Source organism: Amphiprion ocellaris, chromosome 12, assembly GCF_022539595.1.
Source record: "Amphiprion ocellaris isolate individual 3 ecotype Okinawa chromosome 12, ASM2253959v1, whole genome shotgun sequence".
NCBI classification, from domain to species: Eukaryota; Metazoa; Chordata; class Actinopteri; family Pomacentridae; genus Amphiprion; species Amphiprion ocellaris.
Window position 1 is genome coordinate 13,274,495 of NC_072777.1, and position 21,754 is coordinate 13,296,248.

The window sequence follows — 21,754 nt, forward strand, 5'->3', positions numbered from 1 at the left end:
TTGTTCTCACCACATAATGTTGAAAGACATCACATCAGTGTTAAATATTGTACTGGGATGTTGGATATTTAGCAAATATAAACCCAGCTTAACTCGTCAGTTGCTTGCTGGCCTCATGTCAGTGAGCCTCATGTAAGTCTCTGTCACAGCGCTCCTTTATTAGCTAAGGTTCCACAATGCTCTGTGCTTTCCAACACAGAACTTTCTTGAGAGTCTGGCAAGAAGCTCCACCCTGTGGTGCAACTAGGCACTGCAGCTCATCTACAATAGCTGATGTGTCTATCAGCAGATGCTAAGTATTTAATGACTCGCCTTGGATCGTGAGCCAAAAGTACTTTCTCGAGGCATCCCTGGTCTAAACCCCTGCAGCCATTTTCTTTCTATATGAGTGTTAATCTTTCTGGAAGCTCAGACAAATGAATGTTAAATTACAAGAGGTCAAAGTGTCTTCAGATGTCAGTAGTGCTGCTCTGTATGTCAGGCAAGGCATCATTTCTTCAATGCTGCAGGAAACCTTGACTTCCACTGTGTTTGTGTGTTTGTTTTCCAAGCAGAGCGACACAGATATGCACACTGGACACAAACTGAACGCCTGCCAAGAAGATTTCCCTATGCCGGGTTCAGTACAAGTTCCTGAAGTCGTCCACAAAGTTAAAGTCCTTGAGATCAGGCTCCACAGAATTCAGGTGTAATCTCTTGTTTAGTGTCTTCGTTAATGTTGCACTCAATCAATCATGTTTTAATCATCTCTCTATTTCTATTTTCTGATGAGGTTTCTTTAATTTCTACTACAAAGTAAAAATAAAGGATCAGCAAGTACAGTGCCTGTAAAGAGTTTTCACCCCACTTAGAAGTTTTTCCCTTCTAAGTGGGGTCAGAGTGTCTTCACATGTCAGTAGTGCTGCTCTGTATTTCAGGCAAGGCATCAGTTCTTCAATGCTGCAGGAAACCTTGACTTACACTGTGTTTGTGCGTTTGTTTTCCAAGCAGAGCGACACAGATATGCACACTGGACACAAACTGAACGCCTGCCAAGAAGATTTCCCTGTGCCGGGTTCAGTACAAGTTCCTGAAGTCGTCCACAAACTTTAAAGGATCAGCTACACCCTTCGCCTGAAGTGTTAATAGTTTTGATAAAATGGTTGTTTTTTTTGTGCAATTTTAATGCCTCTTAATACCTCATAATTTCTATTTCTGTGCATGTAAAAGGCTGAAAGGTCATTTTATACAGGTTTTTAATCATTTTGGAGTCAGAGAGAGCAAAATTTCTATGTTAATAGTATTATTATTATTATTATTATTATTATTATTGATCGATCATCTAAACCGGTGTCTGAGCTGTAATTCTGTCTTCCATCCAGCAGGTGGAGCAAGACTCAAACAAAACATGTAAAGTCTGAAGTTATTCAGATTCTATTCAGTTTTAAAATTCACATTCAGCTGCAATGAAGACCTGTTAGAGGGTTTTTATTCACTGAATTCATGGATTTTTTATTTTATTTTTTTGGAGAAACACATTTTAGCTGCAGAGGTAGAATAAGAAGTAAAAGTACCTCAGTCTGGAAAGAATTTATACTCAAGTTCCAATGTCAAAATATGATGAAAGAGCTGAAAGTAAATGTTCTCTTTGTGCAGAATAATAAATATTAAAACTGTAGTTAAGATGATTTAATTACTTTTTATCTGCTGTTTGTGGATTTCACCTGAAGGATCAATAAAGTTTTATTCAAATCTATAAAATTACCTCATACTATCTATGATTTCTGAGAATTATTGAATTAATTCTGCCTTGAATATTCTCCCTCGTGGACACGGATAGCTGTAAGCACAATGAACATGTAGTTATTGCCAAATTACTACTTTCTTCTCTGCTGGGAGGACTTTGTTCCACATATGCGCAGTAGCTTCGCATCTGTAAAACATGAGAGCTCCTTTAAGTTATGTGAACTTGTTTTCTTTAACTCAAATTGTAATGGTAAGTTTTTAATATTGAACTCAAGTTTATAAGTTTTAGAAAATTAAACTTAAAGTAATTAGTTGTCTTGACTATTTGTAAGTTTTATCGGGACTTTCAGTGTTGATTTAACTTATTTCTGTAAGTTATACCTTGAAAATATACTACCATAATTTTGGGATTAGTCAAAAATAAAACTGTAAAACTATGATTTCTCAGAACTATCGACCTCACCAGTTCTCTAAATTGGACAGACCATAATATTTCAACCACAATTTAGTTATTGACATAACAATAGAGAAAACAGCAGTGGACTACTTCCAGCAGCGGAGGGACACCCTTTTCAAGCCAGCTGCAATCTAACGCAGGCTGAGTGCAACTGACCAGGGCGGAAGAACACGACATTCTGCTCGGAGAACAGACACGGCAAGGAGGTAAGTTGTCTTCTAAAAGTGCTTTTGAGTTTTTGTCGATAAAATTTAAGAACAATGTCAGTTTCTTCTGTGATAAAATGGAATAAAATCATTACATTGCGAATATGACTACATTACCGTGTTTTTCTCTTTGCTAATCCATCGCATTAATGGAAGTTTGAAACGACACATTAGTAAATTGCACCACTGTTGTCCATGGGGGACATTTTAGTTGACGGGCGTTCATTTAGGTTACAAATGCTTCCGACGTGACAGGAGTAATAAAAAAACAAAAAAACTTTTGAACTCAACATTTGCCTCCAAGCAACTGCTGGCTAACGTTACCCTTTTGTTAGCTAGCTAGTTTGCCACACAGTCAAGGCAAAGTAATGGCGGATGTGCTGTGGTATGCCCACGAAACCGAACCCCCAGAGTCAGGGCTGCTTTTTACCCATCAGCACGGTAAGTTTTAACTTATGAAATAACATGTTAATGAAGTCTAAAGACTTGGACGCTTATATTTACTGCATATAGTGAACGTATTTGTTGATGGTCCGAGTGTTTGAGGGGAGGCATTAGTGTTTGTACGGCGTATCGTAATAAAACGAGCTGAAATACCGTTAGTTTATTGCATTGACGCGCTGTTTAGCTACCGCCGCTCTCTCTCTCTATTCATTCTCTTGCTCGCTCTATCACAACCGAGCTCGCTCTCCCGCAGCTGCTCTGGGGATGAAGATCCTAGTCAGGGTGCAGCACTGTCTGAATTGTGTGTGGTTTATCTAGTTTATCTTTTTCTACTTTTGCTAATGAACCTACAATCTACTGTTAATTTTATTTCTCATTTAATCTGCTGGTTTTTAAATTGATTATTCCATAAAAGGTCAGAAAATAATATCAATAAAATTCTTAATCACAGCCTTATTAAGCTCATGGTGACACCCTCAAATTTGTCCCAAATAGATTATTTTCACTGTCACATTAAACAAAACAATGGAGCAAATTCTTTAAATTATGAAGCTTGTACAAGGGAAATTTGGGGAAATTAATTTTCTTAGTTTTTATTAATTGAGACACTGGAATTTCTATTCTATATGACTTATCTAATAATATAAAGTGTTTGTTAGATCCAATTCCTGTGTCTTTTTTTAAATGTTGTACTAGATTTTTTGGTTCTTTGTAGAACATAAATGCAGTTTCACGTAGAAGGACTCAAAATATCTCTTTCTCACACTCTTACTCACTCATGCGATATATCATAAGATGATGCAGATAGGTTAAAAATTGATTCACATTATCCTTTTCAAAACATGCAGCTCAGTTTAGGTTTTTTTCTCTTGCAATTGTGTAAAGCAGCCATTTCATCAAGCAGGAGGTTGACCCTTCAAAGTGTTATGCAGTGCCTTGATAAAGAGGTATGTATAGTGTGAATTTGTCAATGTGAACTTCAGTAAGAACTCTAGTTTAAATATTGCATGAACTCACTTTTGTCTAACTTTATGTAGGACACAAATCAGAATAGGAGGACAGCTGCCCTTCTTGGTCTTCCAAGTTTCTTGTCGGAGGATACTTCAGAGATCATCAGGATGTGTGATGTAAGAAAATATATTAACATGTTTATATAATATTAATGATTGACTAGATTTACTGATATTCATTTTAAACAGAGCTAAACACCCCTTTTTTCCACAACATTGCAGAACCTTTTTCATTCAATGTTTTCTACATCATTCAAAACTTACTGACAGTTCAAATGTTTTAAAATTAACTGATAGGCAGTTTTCAAAAGAGAATTTGTGATATGATGATATAGACTGCTGAACTTTATAAGTTAATCACAATAAATGCATAGCTGAGTATGAGGTGTATTTTAATGCAACCACAATTTTTTTACCACTTTCAGACAGTTTTTATTAGGTCACCTGAGACGAAGTCAAAGACCTAAATTAATTACAAATTTCAAAGATCTTCTTAACATCCAGATATGGTAGAATCCAATACACTTTGTGGATGGAAGGGTCCAGGCCCCAGGGTTTCACATTTCCCCTTAGGGAGTGGGCAAAGTTTATCTAAAAATAGTAATCGTAGCCTTGATGCCCTAGAAATTAGGGTCTTGATAAGTTTGAAGTTTGCATTCAATCCTCAAGTAATGAAGCCGCTTAAGTGGTGACAAAACCTTTCTAAAAATTAAAAGAGCTCTGAATTAAAAACATTGCCTTAATCTATGATGGAGCTGAAAAAATGCGACCTACAAGCATTAGGTGTGTGCTTCTTACATGGCTGTAGCAGCATAAATCCTAAAAACACAAACTTTGTTGAATTTGAATTGATTTAGTTACGTGGTATACCATTCAAAATGTGGATTCATATTTTTTTTTCCATAAACAGCAAAACTGACTACATCAAAATTCAGGTGACCGTCAAGGCCCATGGGCCTCTGGTTTTTGTTTTAAGCTTTGCTCTCCATGCTTGTAGCCAGCTCCTCAGTACCTTTAAGGTAGGTAGTCCAGCACTGCAACTCAATGATAGGAACTAAAACTAAGTTTAAACGGGGTTGTGTGGGGATCTTTCTTGCATCAAAAGTATGTCAGTAAAAGTGTTTACTTTGTTACTAACCAGCTCAGATTGCTATAATAAGTATCTGACAACATTATGGAGACACATTCTACCCATTTATTTACCTGATGTCGCTTCTTGCCCTCGTTTACATCCTGTTATGTAGTCTGTTATTTGAAGCAGGGGAGTGTGTGTGGAGCTACAGACGGAAACTTGTAATTTGTTTCTGAAGTGATGACTGATTATTTAGAAGATTTTGAACAGTTGGATGAGGTATTTGAATTTGATGGCCTACATTATGTATTTGAACTGATGAGAAGCTGCAACAGAAGAAGAGAGGGACAGGGAGAGGGGCAACAGGCTGCAGAGTTTCAGTCAGCCATGCTGTTATGACACTCAAGAGTCTGTTTTGTTACTCATATTATTATATTTGACAACATGATGGAGAGAATCCACAAATCAAATTCAAATGCTACATCGAAGGATTCAGAATCGTCCAAATATTCAGCCATGACTTCAGAAATAAACTATGAATTCCCCATTCAAACTTACTTCTGGTTTCAGGCAAAAATGAAACTCAGTGAATACAGCATGGATCAACCTGATTTGGGTTTCTATCATTCAGCTGCACCACAGGACAAACCCTAAATACAGCCCAGGTTCAAAAATCCCAAAGTTTTCCTTTAAGGATAGACAGAAGTTCCATGGGTTTGACAGTTGTCAGAATCAAGATCATGTGAAAAGAGGGTTATGGGTTAGCATTTAACCTTTAACCCTTTAAAGGCAGCGGGGTCACTGGTCTATCTAGAGGGGACAAACATTTTTTTTTAAAACAATACACCTGTTGAATTGCAATAATCTATAATAATGTACACTTTTATTAGTTGAAGAGATACATGTTTTTTTCTTCTTGCATAATTAGTCATGAATAAGTTTTGCCAATTTAGTGTCAACTTATTAGTAACATTATTTTTCTGAGTTACATCCAACAAAATAATGATTTCATTTGTCCAATTGTTTCAGGTTCATGGTGAAACCCTGCACATCTTAATAAAGGGAATGCGTGTCGGACTTCTCATTGGACATGAAGGCGTTCTGCATGATGCATTCCCAATGTGGCTGTTGTGGTAAAGGAGACCATCATTCTTGCTGACGTAAGAGATGTGGCCACTGGTTTTGCTATGCTGATGGGGACAATCTACTGCCTGAATCTGGAGTATCCTTCTGAGATGAAATACTCATTTAAATTCATGCAAAGGGTCGTCATGAAAATAAAACCTGGCCACTGTTCAGCCAGGATACATGGAGTCAGAAACAAGCTACTAAGGTTTCGTTTGTAAACTGAAAAGGGTACCTGTGAGGCCTCCCTGAAGGAAAGCTTTTTCTGATTTGCTGTGTTACTTCTTGAGAAAGCAGCATCACTGTTTTTTTTTCTTGTTGCAAAAATTACATTGTAAGTCTGAAGTTAGTGTAATTCTGCACTGTTCTTTGTCATTCACAGACAACTTGCATGAGCATCGTTGTTAAAATAAAGTTTGAACTTGAAAAAACTTTGAAAAGTTAAACAACTTGTATAACTTAAGAGTTTGACTTGAAACAATGGTTACTTTCAAGTTTAGTTTGCTCACATTTTAAAGCAGCAGGAGATCGCGAGATGCTGTGAGATCGCGAGATTCAGTGAGAGTGACGTAATTCAACATGGTGGCTCCCAGCTGCTAGACGAGAACTAAACAAATCGCCGTTGTCTCGACGTATTTATATTAGAAAAAAACAACAACCTATCTAAATAGCCTGCTCAAGATCGGACCCGGTAGTGCTCACAGTGGAAGACCTTGAGAACTTTATTGACGACTACTTCGTCCGGTGCACCATGGAAGACGCCAACTCCGCCAACCCGAACAAGAGGAAGAAAGCAGACTCCTCGTCAGACACACAAGACTTGGAGATCACGGATATCCAGGTAAGTGTTCTCTAGTCTATTAACAAGAAGCTCGACATCCTTTGTTTGCTTCACCAGGAGATAAAGGACCTGAAAGCAAGCCTGGAGTTCACCCACCAGCAGATAGAGGACCTGTAGAGTCAGAAGTGAGTACACTTAAAAAAGAGAACAAAACCCTGAGGGAGACCGTCCTGGACATCTAGTCGAGGAGCATGCGGGACAACCTGATCTTTTCTGGTATCCCTGAGTCCACACCGGATAATCCAGAGACCCTTGTTAAAAACTTTATGGTGTCGGCGCTTAAAATCCCTGCGGAAGCTGTTAAAAACATCACTTTCCACCGCGTCCACCGGCTCGGACCCCGAGGAGGAAACCGACACCGTCCTATCATCAAAGTTCGAGCACCTCCAGCAGAAAGTGCTCGTAAGGAGCAAAGGACGGGCGTTCGGGATGAACGACCAATTTCCCAGGGAAATCAACTAGAGGCGCAAAGTATTATACCCCATCATGAAAGAACACAGACAGAAAGGTAAACGAACTGCACTGGTTGTGGACAAACTGTACATAGATGGGCAGCTATTTCGGGAACCCTCCATTACCACCTGGCTCTTCTAAAAAAAACAAAACAAAAACTGGCTTAAATGCTTAATATATCACTTCGTAATTTATGCTATAAAATGTAATCAAAAAATTAATCTCCCACGTGTAAATGTCTCACTCTCCTAATCTACACTCCCCACTGGAGAACCCCCTCCTCCTTCTACTATTCTCCCTCTCTATATGTCTCCCTTTAGCCCTCTCCCCCTCTCACACACTCACCCCCCACACTCTCACTCACACCCTATGTACCCCCCATGTTTATTGTGCCTGTATGTTTTATAATGTGTTTGTTGATAGTTTTTCAGGCAATGATGTGCTATTACATAATGTATATATAGATCCTGACCTGCTGTATACATCTCTCTCCAACACCCACAGCTCACAGACAGCAACAGACAGCTCACAAGGACACACACAGATGTTATATTACATTGCTACATACTCAGTGACAGAACATCTTCTCTCTCTATGTTCAAGTTTAATATCGTAGCCTGGAATGTTCATGGCATACACTCACAAACAAAAAGAGTTAAAATCATGGACTATGTCTCTAAATTACAAGCAGATATTTTGCTTCTCCAAGAAATGCATTTAATACAGTCTGAAGAAAAATCTCTATCAGACTCGAATTATAGTATTTTCATCTTGTTATAACAGCAGACAAAGAGGGGTCTCCATTCTAGTCCATAAAAGAGTACCATTTACTTTAAACAGTACAGTAATGGACTCAGAGGGCAGATATATTATTATCCAGGCAACAATCTTTAATCAATTATATTCTATTGCAAACCTCTATGCTCCGAATAATGACGATCCAGCCTTCTTTCACACAGTATTTTCTCACTTAGCAGACTTATCTGCTTCCTCAACAACTATTATCGGTGGAGACTTCAACATAGTTTTAAACCCTTCAGTAGATTGATCTAATAGTCCAATACATGCAAAACAATCACAGTCAGTTAAAGTCATACATGATTATATGAAAGATTTTGGATTAGACGACATCTGGAGACTCAAAAACCCTACAGAGGGACTATATGTTTTTCTCTCCGGTGCACCACACATTTTCAAGAATTGACTTTTTCCTCTCAAATAACTCTTTCGCACATAAAGTTACCACTACAATCCACCCAATCATTATCAGCGACCATGCACCAATGTCTCTCAGCCTGCAGATTCCATCCCTAAACCTCCTCAGACTTGGCACCTCAACATCTCTCTACTCAAAGACCCAGAATTTGATCGAGTAATAAGGAGTGAGTGGGCAGACTTTCTAAAAAACAATGAATCTAATGATTTATCTCCATCTTTGCTTTGGGAAACTGGAAAGGCCGTAATCAGAGGTAAAATAATATCATCCTCCTCGTACAAGAAAAAAAAAGATCTACAAACAGAGAAAGAAACTGAAGAAAAAATTAAACAACTTACAGAGAATTATGCAATAAATCCAAGTGATCAATTATGGTCCGAACTACAAAATGCAAACTAAACCTCAATAATATCTTATCCAAGAAAACAGAGTTTTTATTACAACAGCTAAGATATAATGATTTTGAACACAATAATAAATCAGGAAAATTTCTGTTGAACCAACTCCAGCACAATAAAGAAAAATCCTTCATAACAGCAATTCAGGATCCCTCAGGAAAATATACTCAGCCACCTCAGGAAATCAACCAGACCTTCTATATTTATTACCGGAGTTTATACTCAGCAACAGTTAACCCAAACAAAGAAGATATTCATAATTTTCTCGACAATCTAAACATGCCCGAACTAACGTCAAATTACAGAGACATATTAGATGCTCCATTGACTATCAAAGAATTACAATGTGCATTAGACAGTATGCCAGCAGGCAAGGCACCTGGTCCTGATGGTTTCCCTGCTGAAGTTCTTGAACATTTCTGGTCAATGTTAGCACCCCTTTTCTTCAGGACAGTGACAGAGATTAAAAATAATGGTTATATCAGTCTGCACATGAATACAGCTGCAATTAAATTATTATTGAAACCAGACAAAGCTCCTACGCTTCCTTCCAGCTATCGACCTCTGTCACTAATCAACACCGACATCAAAATTATCTCAAAAGCTCTCACCTCCAGGCTGGAGAAAATCATCCCATCAATAATTCACAGCGATCAAACAGGATTTATAAATGGCCGACACTCCACCAACAATATCAGAAGACTTCTAAATCTAATCTCTTTGACGCAACACCACAACAAAGAAGCTATTGTTATGTCACTGGACGCAGAAAAAAACCCTTTGACAAAGTTAATTGGTCCTTTCTCTTCGCTGTGCTCCACAAATTTGGCTTCGGAGAATCGTTTATCCAGTGGGTATCAGCTCTGTACAACTCACCCAAGGCTACAGTCACCACTAATGGGATCACATCACAAAGCTTCAGTCTGCAAAGGGGAACAAGACAGGGATGCCCACTCTCGCCCTTATTGTTTGCGATCTTTATCGAACTATTAGCAACAGCTGTACGCCAGAACACCGATATCAAAGGTATCTGCGCTCTGGAGTCTGAACATAAAATTAACCTATACGCAGATGACATTTTACTTTATCTACAAGAACCCAAAACTTCAGTGAAGGAAGTATTCAACCTCATCACAACCTTCTCGCGTCTTTCAGACTACTCCGTCAACTGGTCAGAATCAATTATATTACCTTTAACAAAAACTCGTGGAATCCCGCAGTCCAAAACTCGCATTATTCTTTTCCTACTGGCAACATCAGATATCTGGGCATAAATATTTCCTCCAAACTCTCAGAACTAGTTCACCTGACTTCACTCCACTTTTGGACAAAGTCTGTGATGATCTGAGGCGTTGGAACAACCTCCCTATCTCCCTTTTGGGATGAATAGCTACAGTCAAAATGAAAATATTACCTAAAATCAACTATTTCTTCTCCATGATTGCATTTAAACCCACATCAAAGTGGTTCCTATCGTTAGACTCTGCTATTGGTAAATTCTACTCAAAGAATAAAAAGGCTAAAATCAGTTTGACTACCCTCCAGAAGAATAATCCCAAAGGGGGACTGGAGGCTCCCAACTTCATGTATTATTATTTAGCCAACCAAATACCATATCCCACCAAATGGATACATCCACATGAAGAATATAACTCCTGGCTGGAACTAGAACAGTTGGATTGTAACCAGATCAAAATCTCTGAACTTCCATTTATCACTTCTGCCCTTAAACATCACTCCTGCTTCAAGAACCCTATGATCGCTTCCACCTTCCACCACTGGAAGTCACAGGCTCCCAGTTAAAACCCAGTATACTCTCCCCAGTCTGGCACAACCCTGATTTTGCAAACAACAAAATAGCTCTTTATTTCAGCACATGGGCAGAGAGAGGAGTCACCCACCTCCATCACCTTCTTGATGATAACATATTTAGGACATATATAAACTTATTCCAAACATTTGAAATAAGAAATGGAAATTTTCTTCAGTACCTACAGGTAAAGAAGACGATTACAAGTAGAATTCCATTGCTTCAGACTACTTTACAGCCAACGGATTTACAGCCACCTGAATTTGTCAAATACATTGTGAAACTGTCTCCAAGAAATAAGAAGAATGTCTCAAAAGTTTATAGTTTACTTTCAAAGACAGACTCTATACACCTACCAACTCAAAAATGGGAAAAAGACGTATCCAAATCTTTTGACTCTGATTTTTGGACCCAGATCTGTGAAAACACATTTAAAATGACAAAAAACACCAACTTACAATTGATCCAATTTAAGGTGCTTCACAGAACACATATAACGCAATATAAACTGTATAAAATGGGCTTCTCGCACTCAGACACATGTACGCAATGCACCCAAAACATGACTGACACTTACTTCCACGCTCTTTGGCTATGTACACCTGTCTATCAATTCTGGGTAACAATCACACAGAAACTCTCCAATATTTTGGACTTCCCCGAACGTTTGCCTAATTGGCAATCTAACGCAAACAGCCCTACCAGACATTCATATCCAACCCACACTTGCAGCTATCGCCATTGTCAAAAAAACTATTTTAGTTAACTGGAAAGATAAGAAAGCCCTCAACATCATCCATTGGCTGAACCTCCTCAAAGAACACATTTCACTTGAGAGAATATGTGCTATCAGAAAAAAACAATTGGACTCCTTTAAAGAAAAATGGTCTCCATTTATTAAATCAATAAATATTAATCTATAGCCTCCGCTTGTATGTGGGCGTATGTCACTCCCCTCATAAAATTGTAATACTTATTCTGTCTGTGTGTATGGTCTGACTTTTGTCTGCTTTATTTCAGTTTATTAATCCTCTACCTTTTTAAGAAGGATGGCACCATGGGCTTCAAGGCCATGTGCATGCACTGGTGGTGTCCTTTCTCTATTGCTCTTGGGGTCGCTCTCTGGCTCTGCGGGGCCAGCGTGGCTCAGGCCCCTCTGCCTGGGGGTGGGTGTCCCCGGTGTCTCTCTGTTTGAGCCTTGGGTCTGCTGGGTCTGTGCGCTCTCCTGGGGCCTTGAGGGTGGCGGCGGCTGGTCTCTTCTGGGGCGCCCTGGCTGGCCCTGGGGTTTGGGGTGGGTCGGCCCTTCCGTCGCTCCCCTGTCCCTTCCCGCTCTGCTTCCCTCCTCCTCCCTCCTGTCCTGCCTGGCCGCTCGTCCTCGCCCCTCTCCCTCCCCTGGGGGGGCCTGGGGCCCTCCGCTGCCTGGGGGTCTGGCATGGGGGCCGGGTGGTTTCTCTGGGGGGGTGGTTCTGGCTCATCTGGGCACAGGCCTTGGTAGTTGCCTATGTGCCGCCACTGGAGATCAGTTTCTGCTGGCTGGGGGCTTCTGTCCGGCCTGGGGTGTGGTGGGGTGGGTGGGGTCTCGGTGATGCTGCGGGGTGGGCGCCCTGCATCCTGGACGTGCCGGCTCCGGGGTGGGCATGGGGGCTCATGGCCCTTGCTTCCTGGTGGTGCGGCCTGGTCCTCCCTCCGGGGCAGGGTGCTGCGTGCGGCTGGCCCATGGTGGGGCTATGGCGTCTGCCAGGGCGCTGCTCTAGCGCTGCGACTTCCGGGAGTTGTGGTGATGGCTGGGCCGGTCAGGTTCATGTGGGCCCACCTTGGCCTCTTGCCTCCGGGCTCTGGGGGCCCTCTGCATCAGTACCGGTGGTCTTACTACCTGTCTCCCCTGCTGCCCTGTCCTCATGGGCCAGATCCACACCAGACTGCCTCTTACTGTGCACTTCACATACTTCACACGTCACTGTATATAGTTACTCTTAGGCACATATATGGACACGACAGTTAGGGCCCTGAGAGCAGGTGGGGGCGTGAACGATGGGCTCTGTGGTGGGGCGGGTGGCAGGGCTTTACGGCCTTGTCTCTTCCCCATCACCCTCTTTTTTTGCCTCCCCTGCTCTCTAATTTCTTTTCTTTTTAATGCACTACACACACTCACACCTTGGGGGTAGGTCTGGGATGGCTCGGAGATCTTGGGTCAGGGTAGGCTGCAGAGTAGCCATCCTCTGTGGTCCTCTGGCCTGCCCCCTTGATGCCTCGCCCAGCGTCCCCACTTTTAATGCACCACATGACACTCAGGGTTACACTATCACCATGCAGGGACAATGTCTCCAGTCTGGGATCGGGAGACATATTAATAGGGAGTAATGGGGGGGTTTCACTGATATGGCCTCGCTGGTGGGACCCGGCCCCCTTATGGCTATGGGGTGGCGGGGGTAGACCATCATCTGTGTTGCTGTGGCTGGGGGTGGGGGAGGGCGTTCGAGGTGGGGGGTTTGGTGGGGGCTGGCGTGGGCGGGGTTGAGGTTTGGGCGGCGGGTGGGTCCTCGTGCCCCGGGCCGCCTGGGTCGGTCTTGGCGCGCTGGGGGTGTCGGTAGCTGCTCCCTCTTGTTCTCCGGGTCCGCGTGGTTCACGGTGGCCCCGGTGGCTCTCTGGGGGTGCCGCCCTTTGTCTCCTGTGGCCAGGGGGGAAGGGGTGCCCTGTTGGCTTGGCCCTGTCTTGCCGTGATTGCTGTTCTGGGCTTCGGGGGTGTAGCACTGCCCTCCCTGGCTCATAATAGCGAATTCTAATAAAGAATATCTGCTTAGCTTTCAGGGAGGGCTGGTGATGGTCACACACATGCACTAAATATTAAAATATTTGGCTGCAAGCCTAAAATATGCATCAATCTCATGTAATGTTGACACCTCTTTTGTGGAGTTAAACAATGGGAATGAATGCAGACAAAAAAAGAAAATACAAACTCATTAGTTAAACAACTTGTATAACTTAAGAGTTTGAGTTGAAACAATGGTTACTTTCAAGTTGAGTTTGCTCACATTTTTAAGGCAGCAGGTGAACTTTCATTTCTAAGTGTAACTGGCTTAAAATATTTTACAGTGTAGGTCACCATGGTAACGGTGCACAGCTAGCTCACTGTGAGCTGTATGTTAGTTGTCCCACTGAATGAAGCCGTGCAGTTACCGTGTCACACACTGTCTGAGTTGTGTTGCCATGGGAACCTACATGCGTTCAGTTGGTGATGCAGAGAAAGCATCAGTATGTTTTTGTCGTTGTTCCTGATTTGCTGTCCAGTCTGTTTACACTGCTGGTGCTGCACTTGATGGAACACAGATTAGAACATGGATTATTCTGTTGGTATTTTTCTCAGAGAATATTTAGTCAGTAACATTAATTCCACTTTTATTTGGCCCAAGAAAGAGAAGAGATTTCCACGTCTCCTTCATTATGAGACAGTAACAGACCTCGATGCACTTCCTCAATATCACGTGTAAATAAAGGAAGTTTAAAGTTTCAGAGCTCTGACGTACATCTGTGTCAGGAAAATTCTTTAGTCCAGTCCTGACCTCTCCAAATTAATACTGGTCTCAAGTCAAAGCAAAGTTTTACTTGCGGCAAGGAATCAACATGCACAGAACACAGTTTGAACAAGTGACTGGCGAAGGGTGAAAATAGCACAGCTTTTGTACAGACACATAAACATGAATTACACATCTTGGTATGTGTTGTCTCTAGGTCGCTACAGGCAGGTGGTTTCTTACCCTTCAAATTCCTGTGCAAGCAGCTTGTGTCCTTGTTCCTCTTTTAGCACACATCACACAGTATTACAATGAATAAGAACATTCAATCATCAAATATAATAATTTTCATAAGCTGTTGTGGAGGCAAAACCTTTTTGTTCTTTGCAATAAATCAGAGGAATCCAAGCTGTGTTTTGTTCTTTTATTCAGAGCTCTGAAGGTACAGGTGACACAGAGTGCAAAGCAGTCTATGGGAGAGTACAAAGAACAGAGAGTGAGAGCTGCCTATATACTGAAGTAGAAATAAATGGCTTTATTGAGGGTAACTTAGCAGTAAAATACAATCCGGAACTTACAGCAGTTTTCTACCAGCATTTCTGTCTTGAATCACTTGCAGTAGCATCTTTATATTCTCTTTATTCTCTTTTTCCATGCCTGTTTTCTGTCTATGTTCCTTATTTTTAACAGTTTAAATTCACTTGTATCAGTTTTAGGTGAAATTGAAAAGAGCTAAAAGTCAACTATTGAGTTGTAATCTGTCCTCTGTGTTGGCTGATGAACATACAGGACACTCTGACACTTGCGTATAGAGCGGTATCCTAATTAAGATGTGTTTGATGTCACAGATGATTGGCAGGAGAAGGAGAGTCTGACGAAGGAGCAGAGGAACATTGTCAGCCATTTTGTCTGAGCTCAACAGCGGAGGAAAAATGGATTCTTCACAAAAAGTGAGAAACATATCACTGTAATATCAGTCATTAATTTTGTATTTGGAATGTCTAAAGTTGCTCAAGTTGGATAGATGATCCAAACAAAGCCAGGTAACGTTGGCTGGAAAGATGTAGCTCTGCAAAGGCAGCTCAACTGAGGATAAAATGGTGGACAGCTAGGAAGCTGTTTATTTTTTTGTTTAAGGCCAAACAAACTGCTAGTAAAACATTACGCAAATGTGTTGCATGGTGACGTAGATAAGTAACACACAAAAAGTCTTGTTGTTCAAGCCAGGTGTTCAGGAAGGTAAGAAGCAGCATTTTCTTTGGTAGAGAATAATACTTTTGAGCATTGCGAGTTTGCAGGCCTTTATCCTTGGCAAGAAATTCAGACAGTTGAACCCAGAAATTTACTGACACTGTATAAAATAACACATAACCTTGTTTTATGGAGTTTTTTTTTCAACAGTGTCTGACATTAAATCAAACGACGCGCCTCCTGTTTTAGGTCATTTAGGATTTCCAAAATTATATCTATTTGTTAAATGCCAGAGTAACGAAAGAGAGCAATGCGATCCTTCTAAAAATCGACCGCTGCGGAGCTATCGGGACTTATCTGTCGGAAACCATCCAAAGAACAGTTGATTAAAGGGTGTGAGGGTGTTTCCAAGTCCCATCAATTCCCGTCGCCCACTACATTTACATTTATGTCACGCAATTCTGTATCCATACATAATGTACACATGCACAACACTCTGCTCAGCCCAAGGTAAATTTTTATGAATTTTATCTGTCAGAAATGATACAAAGACTGAGCAGCCTTGGCGGAGTACTGCGCTCTGAGTGCTTTTCTTGTTTCACAGTTGCATTTAAATCACTGCCTTTTTTTGTGTCTTTGTCTATTGCTACAGAAGCATGAAAACAGCAATGGAGTGAGACATCAGAAATCTGCAGAGGAAAACAATGGTTCCCCAACAACAACAACCAGAGATGAATCACTCAGTTGTGAGCAATGCAGCAAGACTTTTATCACAGCAACAAAGCTAAGAATTCACCAGCGTATTCACACTGTGGACAAACCGTTCAGTTGTGATCATTGTACGAAGACTTTTACTTCCAAGAGTCATTTAACAAGACATCAATTCATTCACAGTGGAGTTAAACTATTCAGCTGTGATCAGTGTGGGAAGACTTTTACTCACAAGTGGTCATTAACAAGCCATCAACTCATTCACAGTGGAGTTAAACTATTCAGCTGTGATCAGTGTGGGAAGACTTTTACTCAAAAGAGTCATTTAACAAGACATCAACTCATTCACAGTGGAGTTAAACTATTCAGCTGTGATCAGTGTGGGAAGACTTGTACTCAAAAGAGTCATTTAACAAGCCATCAACTCATTCACAGTGGAGTTCGAACATTCAGCTGTGATCAGTGTGGGAAGACTTTTACTCAAAAGAGTAATTTAACAAGCCATCAACTCATTCACAGTGGAGTTAAACGATTCAGCTGTGATCAGTGTGGGAAGACTTTTACTCACAAGAGGTCATTAGCAAGACATCAACTCATTCACAGTGGAGTTAAACTATTCAGCTGTGATCAGTGTGGGAAGACTTTTACTTACAAGAGTCATTTAACAAGCCATCAACTCCTTCACAGTGGAGTTAAACGATTCAGCTGTGATCAGTGTGGGAAGACTTTTACTCACAAGATGTCATTAACAAGCCATCAACTCTTTCACAGTGGAGTTAAACGATTCAGCTGTGATCAGTGTGGGAAGACTTTTACTCACAAGAGTCAATTAACAAGACATCAACTCATTCACAGTGGAGTTAAACGATTCAGCTGTGATCAGTGTGGGAAGACTTTTACTCATAAGAGGTCATTAACAAGCCATCAACTCATTCACAGTGGAGTTAGAGCATTCAGCTGTGATGAGTGTGGGAAGACTTTTACTCACAAGATGTCATTAACAAACCATCAACTCATTCACAGCGGAGTTAAACTATTCAGCTGTGATCAGTGTGGGAAGACTTTTACTCACAAGAGTTCATTAACAAGCCATCAACTCATTCACAGTGGAGTTAGAGCATTCAGCTGTGATCAGTGTGGGAAGACTTTTGCTCAAAAGAGTTATTTAACAAGCCATCAACTCATTCACAGTGGAGTTAAACGATTCAGCTGTGATCAGTGTGGGAAGACTTTTACTCACAAGAGGTCATTAAGAAGCCATCAACTCATTCACAGCGGAGGTGAACCATTCAACTGTGATCAGTGTGTGAAAACTGTTACTCAACATGAACAGTTGTTGATCCATGAATGCCCCCACTCTGGTAGGAAGCGGTACCACTGTGACTACTGTGAAAAAACTTTCAAGCACCAACAGAGCCTAAAATATCACCAACGCATCCACACTGGATATGATGTGTATGCATGTGATTACTGTGGCAAACCATTTGTACAATATGCACAGTTAAAAGCTCATGAAGTGACCCACACCGGCGTTAAACCATACCTTTGTGACCAGTGTGGGAAAGGCTACAGCTACATTGCACAGCTCAGAGCTCACCAATGTGTCCACACTAGGAAGAGACCATACAGATGTGACGAGTGTAAGAAGACTTTTAAAACTTTGGGTTCCCTGAAACAACACCAGCAGATCCACACCAGAAGGAAAGCATTCAATCAGTGTCACAGTAAGGTATGTAAAGGTTGTCTCAGCAACAGTGTACACACAAATATGCATTGGATATTTTGGATGTTGTGAAATTTAGTGTGATACTGTTTTGAACAACTGTGGCCAGTCTTGACACAGAAATTTGGTCCAGGTTAATCTGGGGATGTAAGTAAGATTGGGAATTCTGACGTGATGAACATCAGCACAAACTTGTTCTCACCACATAATGTTGAAAAGACATCACATCAGTGTTAAATATTGTACTGGGATGTTGGATATTTAGCAAATATAAACCCAGCTTAACTCGTCAGTTGCTTGCTGGCCTCATGTCAGTGAGCCTCATGTAAGGCCTTGTCCACACGTAGCCCGGTATCTCACAAAACGAAGTTATTTTTCTACGATTCGGCCTATCATCCACACGAAAACGCAGATTTACGTCATCAAAAACGATTCTTTTTAAAAACTCCGACCAAAGTGAAGATTTGCGAATTCTCCGTTTTATGTGTCTGCATGTGGACATCAGTAACCGGGGTTTTGCGTTTCGAAACATCACCGCCTGCGACAAAATATGTTCTTACGTCACATATGCGACCTGTGTTTACATTCGGTAACAGTATGGATGCTCTCACAAGGTTTTGGGCGCTGTTTCTTATACAGGCGCTTTTTATTTGCTTGTTTTTAAAAGCCCAGATACTGCTCCACATTCAACAACACAGGCGAAGGAAGACGTGTAGGACGGTTATTCTCCACCACCTTGCTAGGATTTGGGGAACTACTGCCACCTAAAGGTCCAGCATGCTTATGAATGTGCTTAAAAACACACTTATGCGGTTAGGTGTGGATGAAGTTTTTTTCTAAAAACGAGGTGGTGTGTACGTAAGTTTTTTTCTAGACGGAGGGGGCAGTATATTCGTTTTTACAAAAACCCTGCTATGTGTGGACAAGGCCTAAGTCTCTGTCACAGCGCTCCTTTATTAGCTAAGGTTCCACAATGCTCTGTGCTTTCCAACACAGAACAATCTTGAGGGTCTGGCAAGAAGCGCCACCCTGTGGTGCAACTAGGTACTGCAGCTCATCTACAATAGCTGATGTGTGTATTACGGAGGGATACGCTATCAGCAGATGCTAAGTATTTAATGGAGTGTGAGCCAAAAGTACTTCATCGAGGCATCCCTAGTCTAAATCCCTGCAGCCATTTTCTTTCTATATGAGTGTTAATCTTTCTGGAAGCTCAGACAAATGAATGTTAAATTACAAGAGGTCAGAGTGTCTTCAGTTGTCAGTAGTGCTGCTCTGCATGTCAGGCAAGGCATCAGTTCTTCAATGCTGCAGGAAACCTTGACTTGTTTAGTGTCTTCGTTAATGTTGCACTCAATCAATCATGTTTTAATCATCTCTCTATTTCTATTTTCTGATGAGGTTTCTTTAATTTCTACTACAAAGTAAAAATAAAGGATCAGCAAGTACAGTGCCTGTAAAGAGTTTTCACCCCACTTAGAAGTTTTTCCCTTTCTAAGTGGGGTCAAAGTGTCTTCACATGTCAGTAGTGCTGCTCTGTATTTCAGGCAAGGCATCAGTCCTTCAATGCTGCAGGAAACCTTGACTTCCACTGTGTTTGTGTGTTTGTTTTCCAAGCAGAGCGGCACAGATATGCACACTGGACACAAACTGAACGCCTGCCAAGAAGATTTCCCTGTGCCGGGTTCAGTACAAGTTCCTGAAGTCGTCCACAAACTTAAAGTCCTTGAGATCAGGCTCCACAGAATTCAGGTGTAATCTCTTGTTTCGTGTCTTCATTAATGTTGCACTTAGTCAATCATGTTTTAATCATCTCTCTATTTCTATTTTCTGTTGAGGTTTCTTTAATTTCTACTACAAAGTAAAAATAAAGGATCAGCAAGTACAGTGCCTGTAAAGAGTTTTCACCCCACTTAGAAGTTTTTCCCTTCTAAGTGGGGTCAGAGTGTCTTCACATGTCAGTAGTGCTGCTCTGTATTTCAGGCAAGGCATCAGTTCTTCAATGCTGCAGGAAACCTTGACTTACACTGTGTTTGTGCGTTTGTTTTCCAAGCAGAGCGACACAGATATGCACACTGGACACAAACTGAACGCCTGCCAAGAAGATTTCCCTGTGCCGGGTTCAGTACAAGTTCCTGAAGTCGTCCACAAACTTTAAAGGATCAGCTTCGCCTGAAGTGTTAATAGTTTTGATAAAATGGTTGTTTTTTTGTGCTATTTTAATGCCTCTTAATACCTCATAATTTCTATTTCTGTGCATGTAAAAGGCTGAAAGGTCATTTTATACAGGTTTTTAATCATTTTGGAGTCAGAGAGATCAAAATTTGTATGTTATTATTATTATTATTATTATTATTATTATTATTATTATTATTATTATTGATCATCTAAACCGGTGTCTGAGCTGTAATTCTGTCTTCCATCCAGTAGGTGGAGCAAGACTCAAACAAAACATGTAAAGTCTGAAGTTATTCAGCTTCTATTCAATTTTAAAATTCACATTCAGCTGCAATGAAGACTAGTTAGAGGGTTTTTATTCACTGAATTCATGGATTTTTTATTTTATTTTTTTGGAGAAACACATTTTAGCTGCAGAGGTAGAATAAGAAGTAAAAGTACCTCAGTCTAGAAAGAATTTTTACTCAAGTTCCAATGTCAAAATATGATGAAAGAGCTGAAAGTAAATGTTCTCTTTGTGCAGAATAATAAATATTAAAACTGTAGTTAAGATGATTTAATTACTTTTTATCTGCTGTTTGTGGATTTCACCTGAAGGATCAATAAAGTTTTATTCAAATCTATAAAATTACCTCATAATTTCTATGATTTCTGAGAATTATTGAATTAATTCTGCAAAGTATAATGAAATAAATATAACTATGTAACCCATCTCAAAGTAGTACTTAAGTAAAAGTACTTAGTTACTTTCCACCAGAGCAGCAACAATCGATTAGTTCAACTAATCAATCAATCAGCAGCTTTTTCTGATCATTAAGATCAATTTATTTTCTAATAAAAACAGAATTTTAGTTTTCTTTAAAAAAGTGGAGTAAAATGTGTAGTATTTCTAAAGTGTGTCAAAAAATGGAAATACTCGAGTACAAGTAACTAAAATGACCCTTAACTACAGTACTCAGTTACTTTCACCTGGAGCTGCAACCATTAATCAGTTTGTTGTCGACATAATTAATAAATCACCAAATATTTTGATGATTATCAGTTTGAGTCGTTTTTAGATTAAAAACCGTCTAAATTCTGTGATTTCTGCTCCTTAAATGTGGATATTTTCTGGTTTCTTTACTCTGTGACAGTAAACTGAAGATCTTTGGACTAAACCAGACATTTGAGGAAACTCTGATCCACATATTGAACATTTTCTGACATTTTAGAGCCCAGATATCTGATTAATTCATCCAGAAAATGAACCAACAATGAATATAATCACTGCTTTAAATATGTCAGAGAGTTTTCCCGACACATCAGTGTAGAATAACAGCAGCTTTAAAACATGGAAAACTAAATATATTTGTTTTGACAGAAACAAAAAAGACAAACAGAAAAAAGTGTCTGTTGGCAGGAAAGCAGTCCAGGGTTAGGGTTAGCTTCAGACGTCCATCAGTATGGTTTCTCTTTCACTGGGACGGAGGACAGGAGGAGGACAGCTGGAGGACAGATGTGGAGGATCATCTTCAGGTGACCTCCAGGATCCAGCTGAGACCACAAACCTGACATAGAAACACAGGTAGAGGGTGAATTAAACGTTAAAATCCTGAAAAATAATATTTATCAGTAATTATTGGGGCTGAAAAAGTCCAATGTATTGAAAGTGGCAAATAATATATAAGATTTTTCTTGCATTC

General features: G+C 40.5%; 2 protein-coding genes across 10 annotated transcripts in view; both read left to right on the top strand.

The window, feature by feature from the left end:
- The window catches only part of LOC111565459 (uncharacterized), a 41,217-nt gene extending 39,464 nt beyond the window's left edge, over window positions 1-1,753 (top strand). Inside the window, exons 13-14 of the mRNA XM_055016204.1 lie at window positions 555-686; window positions 991-1,753. The gene's annotated coding sequence lies outside the window, so the exon portion shown is untranslated. The remainder of the gene's footprint in view (window positions 1-554; window positions 687-990) is intronic.
- Window positions 1,754-6,573: 4,820 nt separating this feature from the next.
- Window positions 6,574-20,700, top strand: LOC111565470 (gastrula zinc finger protein XlCGF26.1-like). 9 transcript variants are annotated; one of them, XM_035946058.2, is made up of 5 exons: window positions 6,585-7,388; window positions 15,118-15,219; window positions 16,113-17,900; window positions 19,512-19,646; window positions 19,948-20,700. In XM_035946058.2, exons 2-5 carry the CDS (start codon window positions 15,202-15,204, stop codon window positions 20,050-20,052), a joined length of 2,046 nt encoding a protein of 681 aa, XP_035801951.2. In that variant the 5' UTR covers window positions 6,585-7,388; window positions 15,118-15,201; the 3' UTR covers window positions 20,053-20,700. The 9 variants fall into 9 exon arrangements, with proteins under 9 accessions (XP_054872178.1, XP_023121313.1, XP_035801952.1 ...); XM_023265543.3 differs by having other exon boundaries at window positions 6,585-6,880; XM_023265540.3 differs by lacking the exon at window positions 15,118-15,219 and having other exon boundaries at window positions 6,585-6,880.
- The last annotated feature ends 1,054 nt before the right edge of the window (window positions 20,701-21,754 follow it).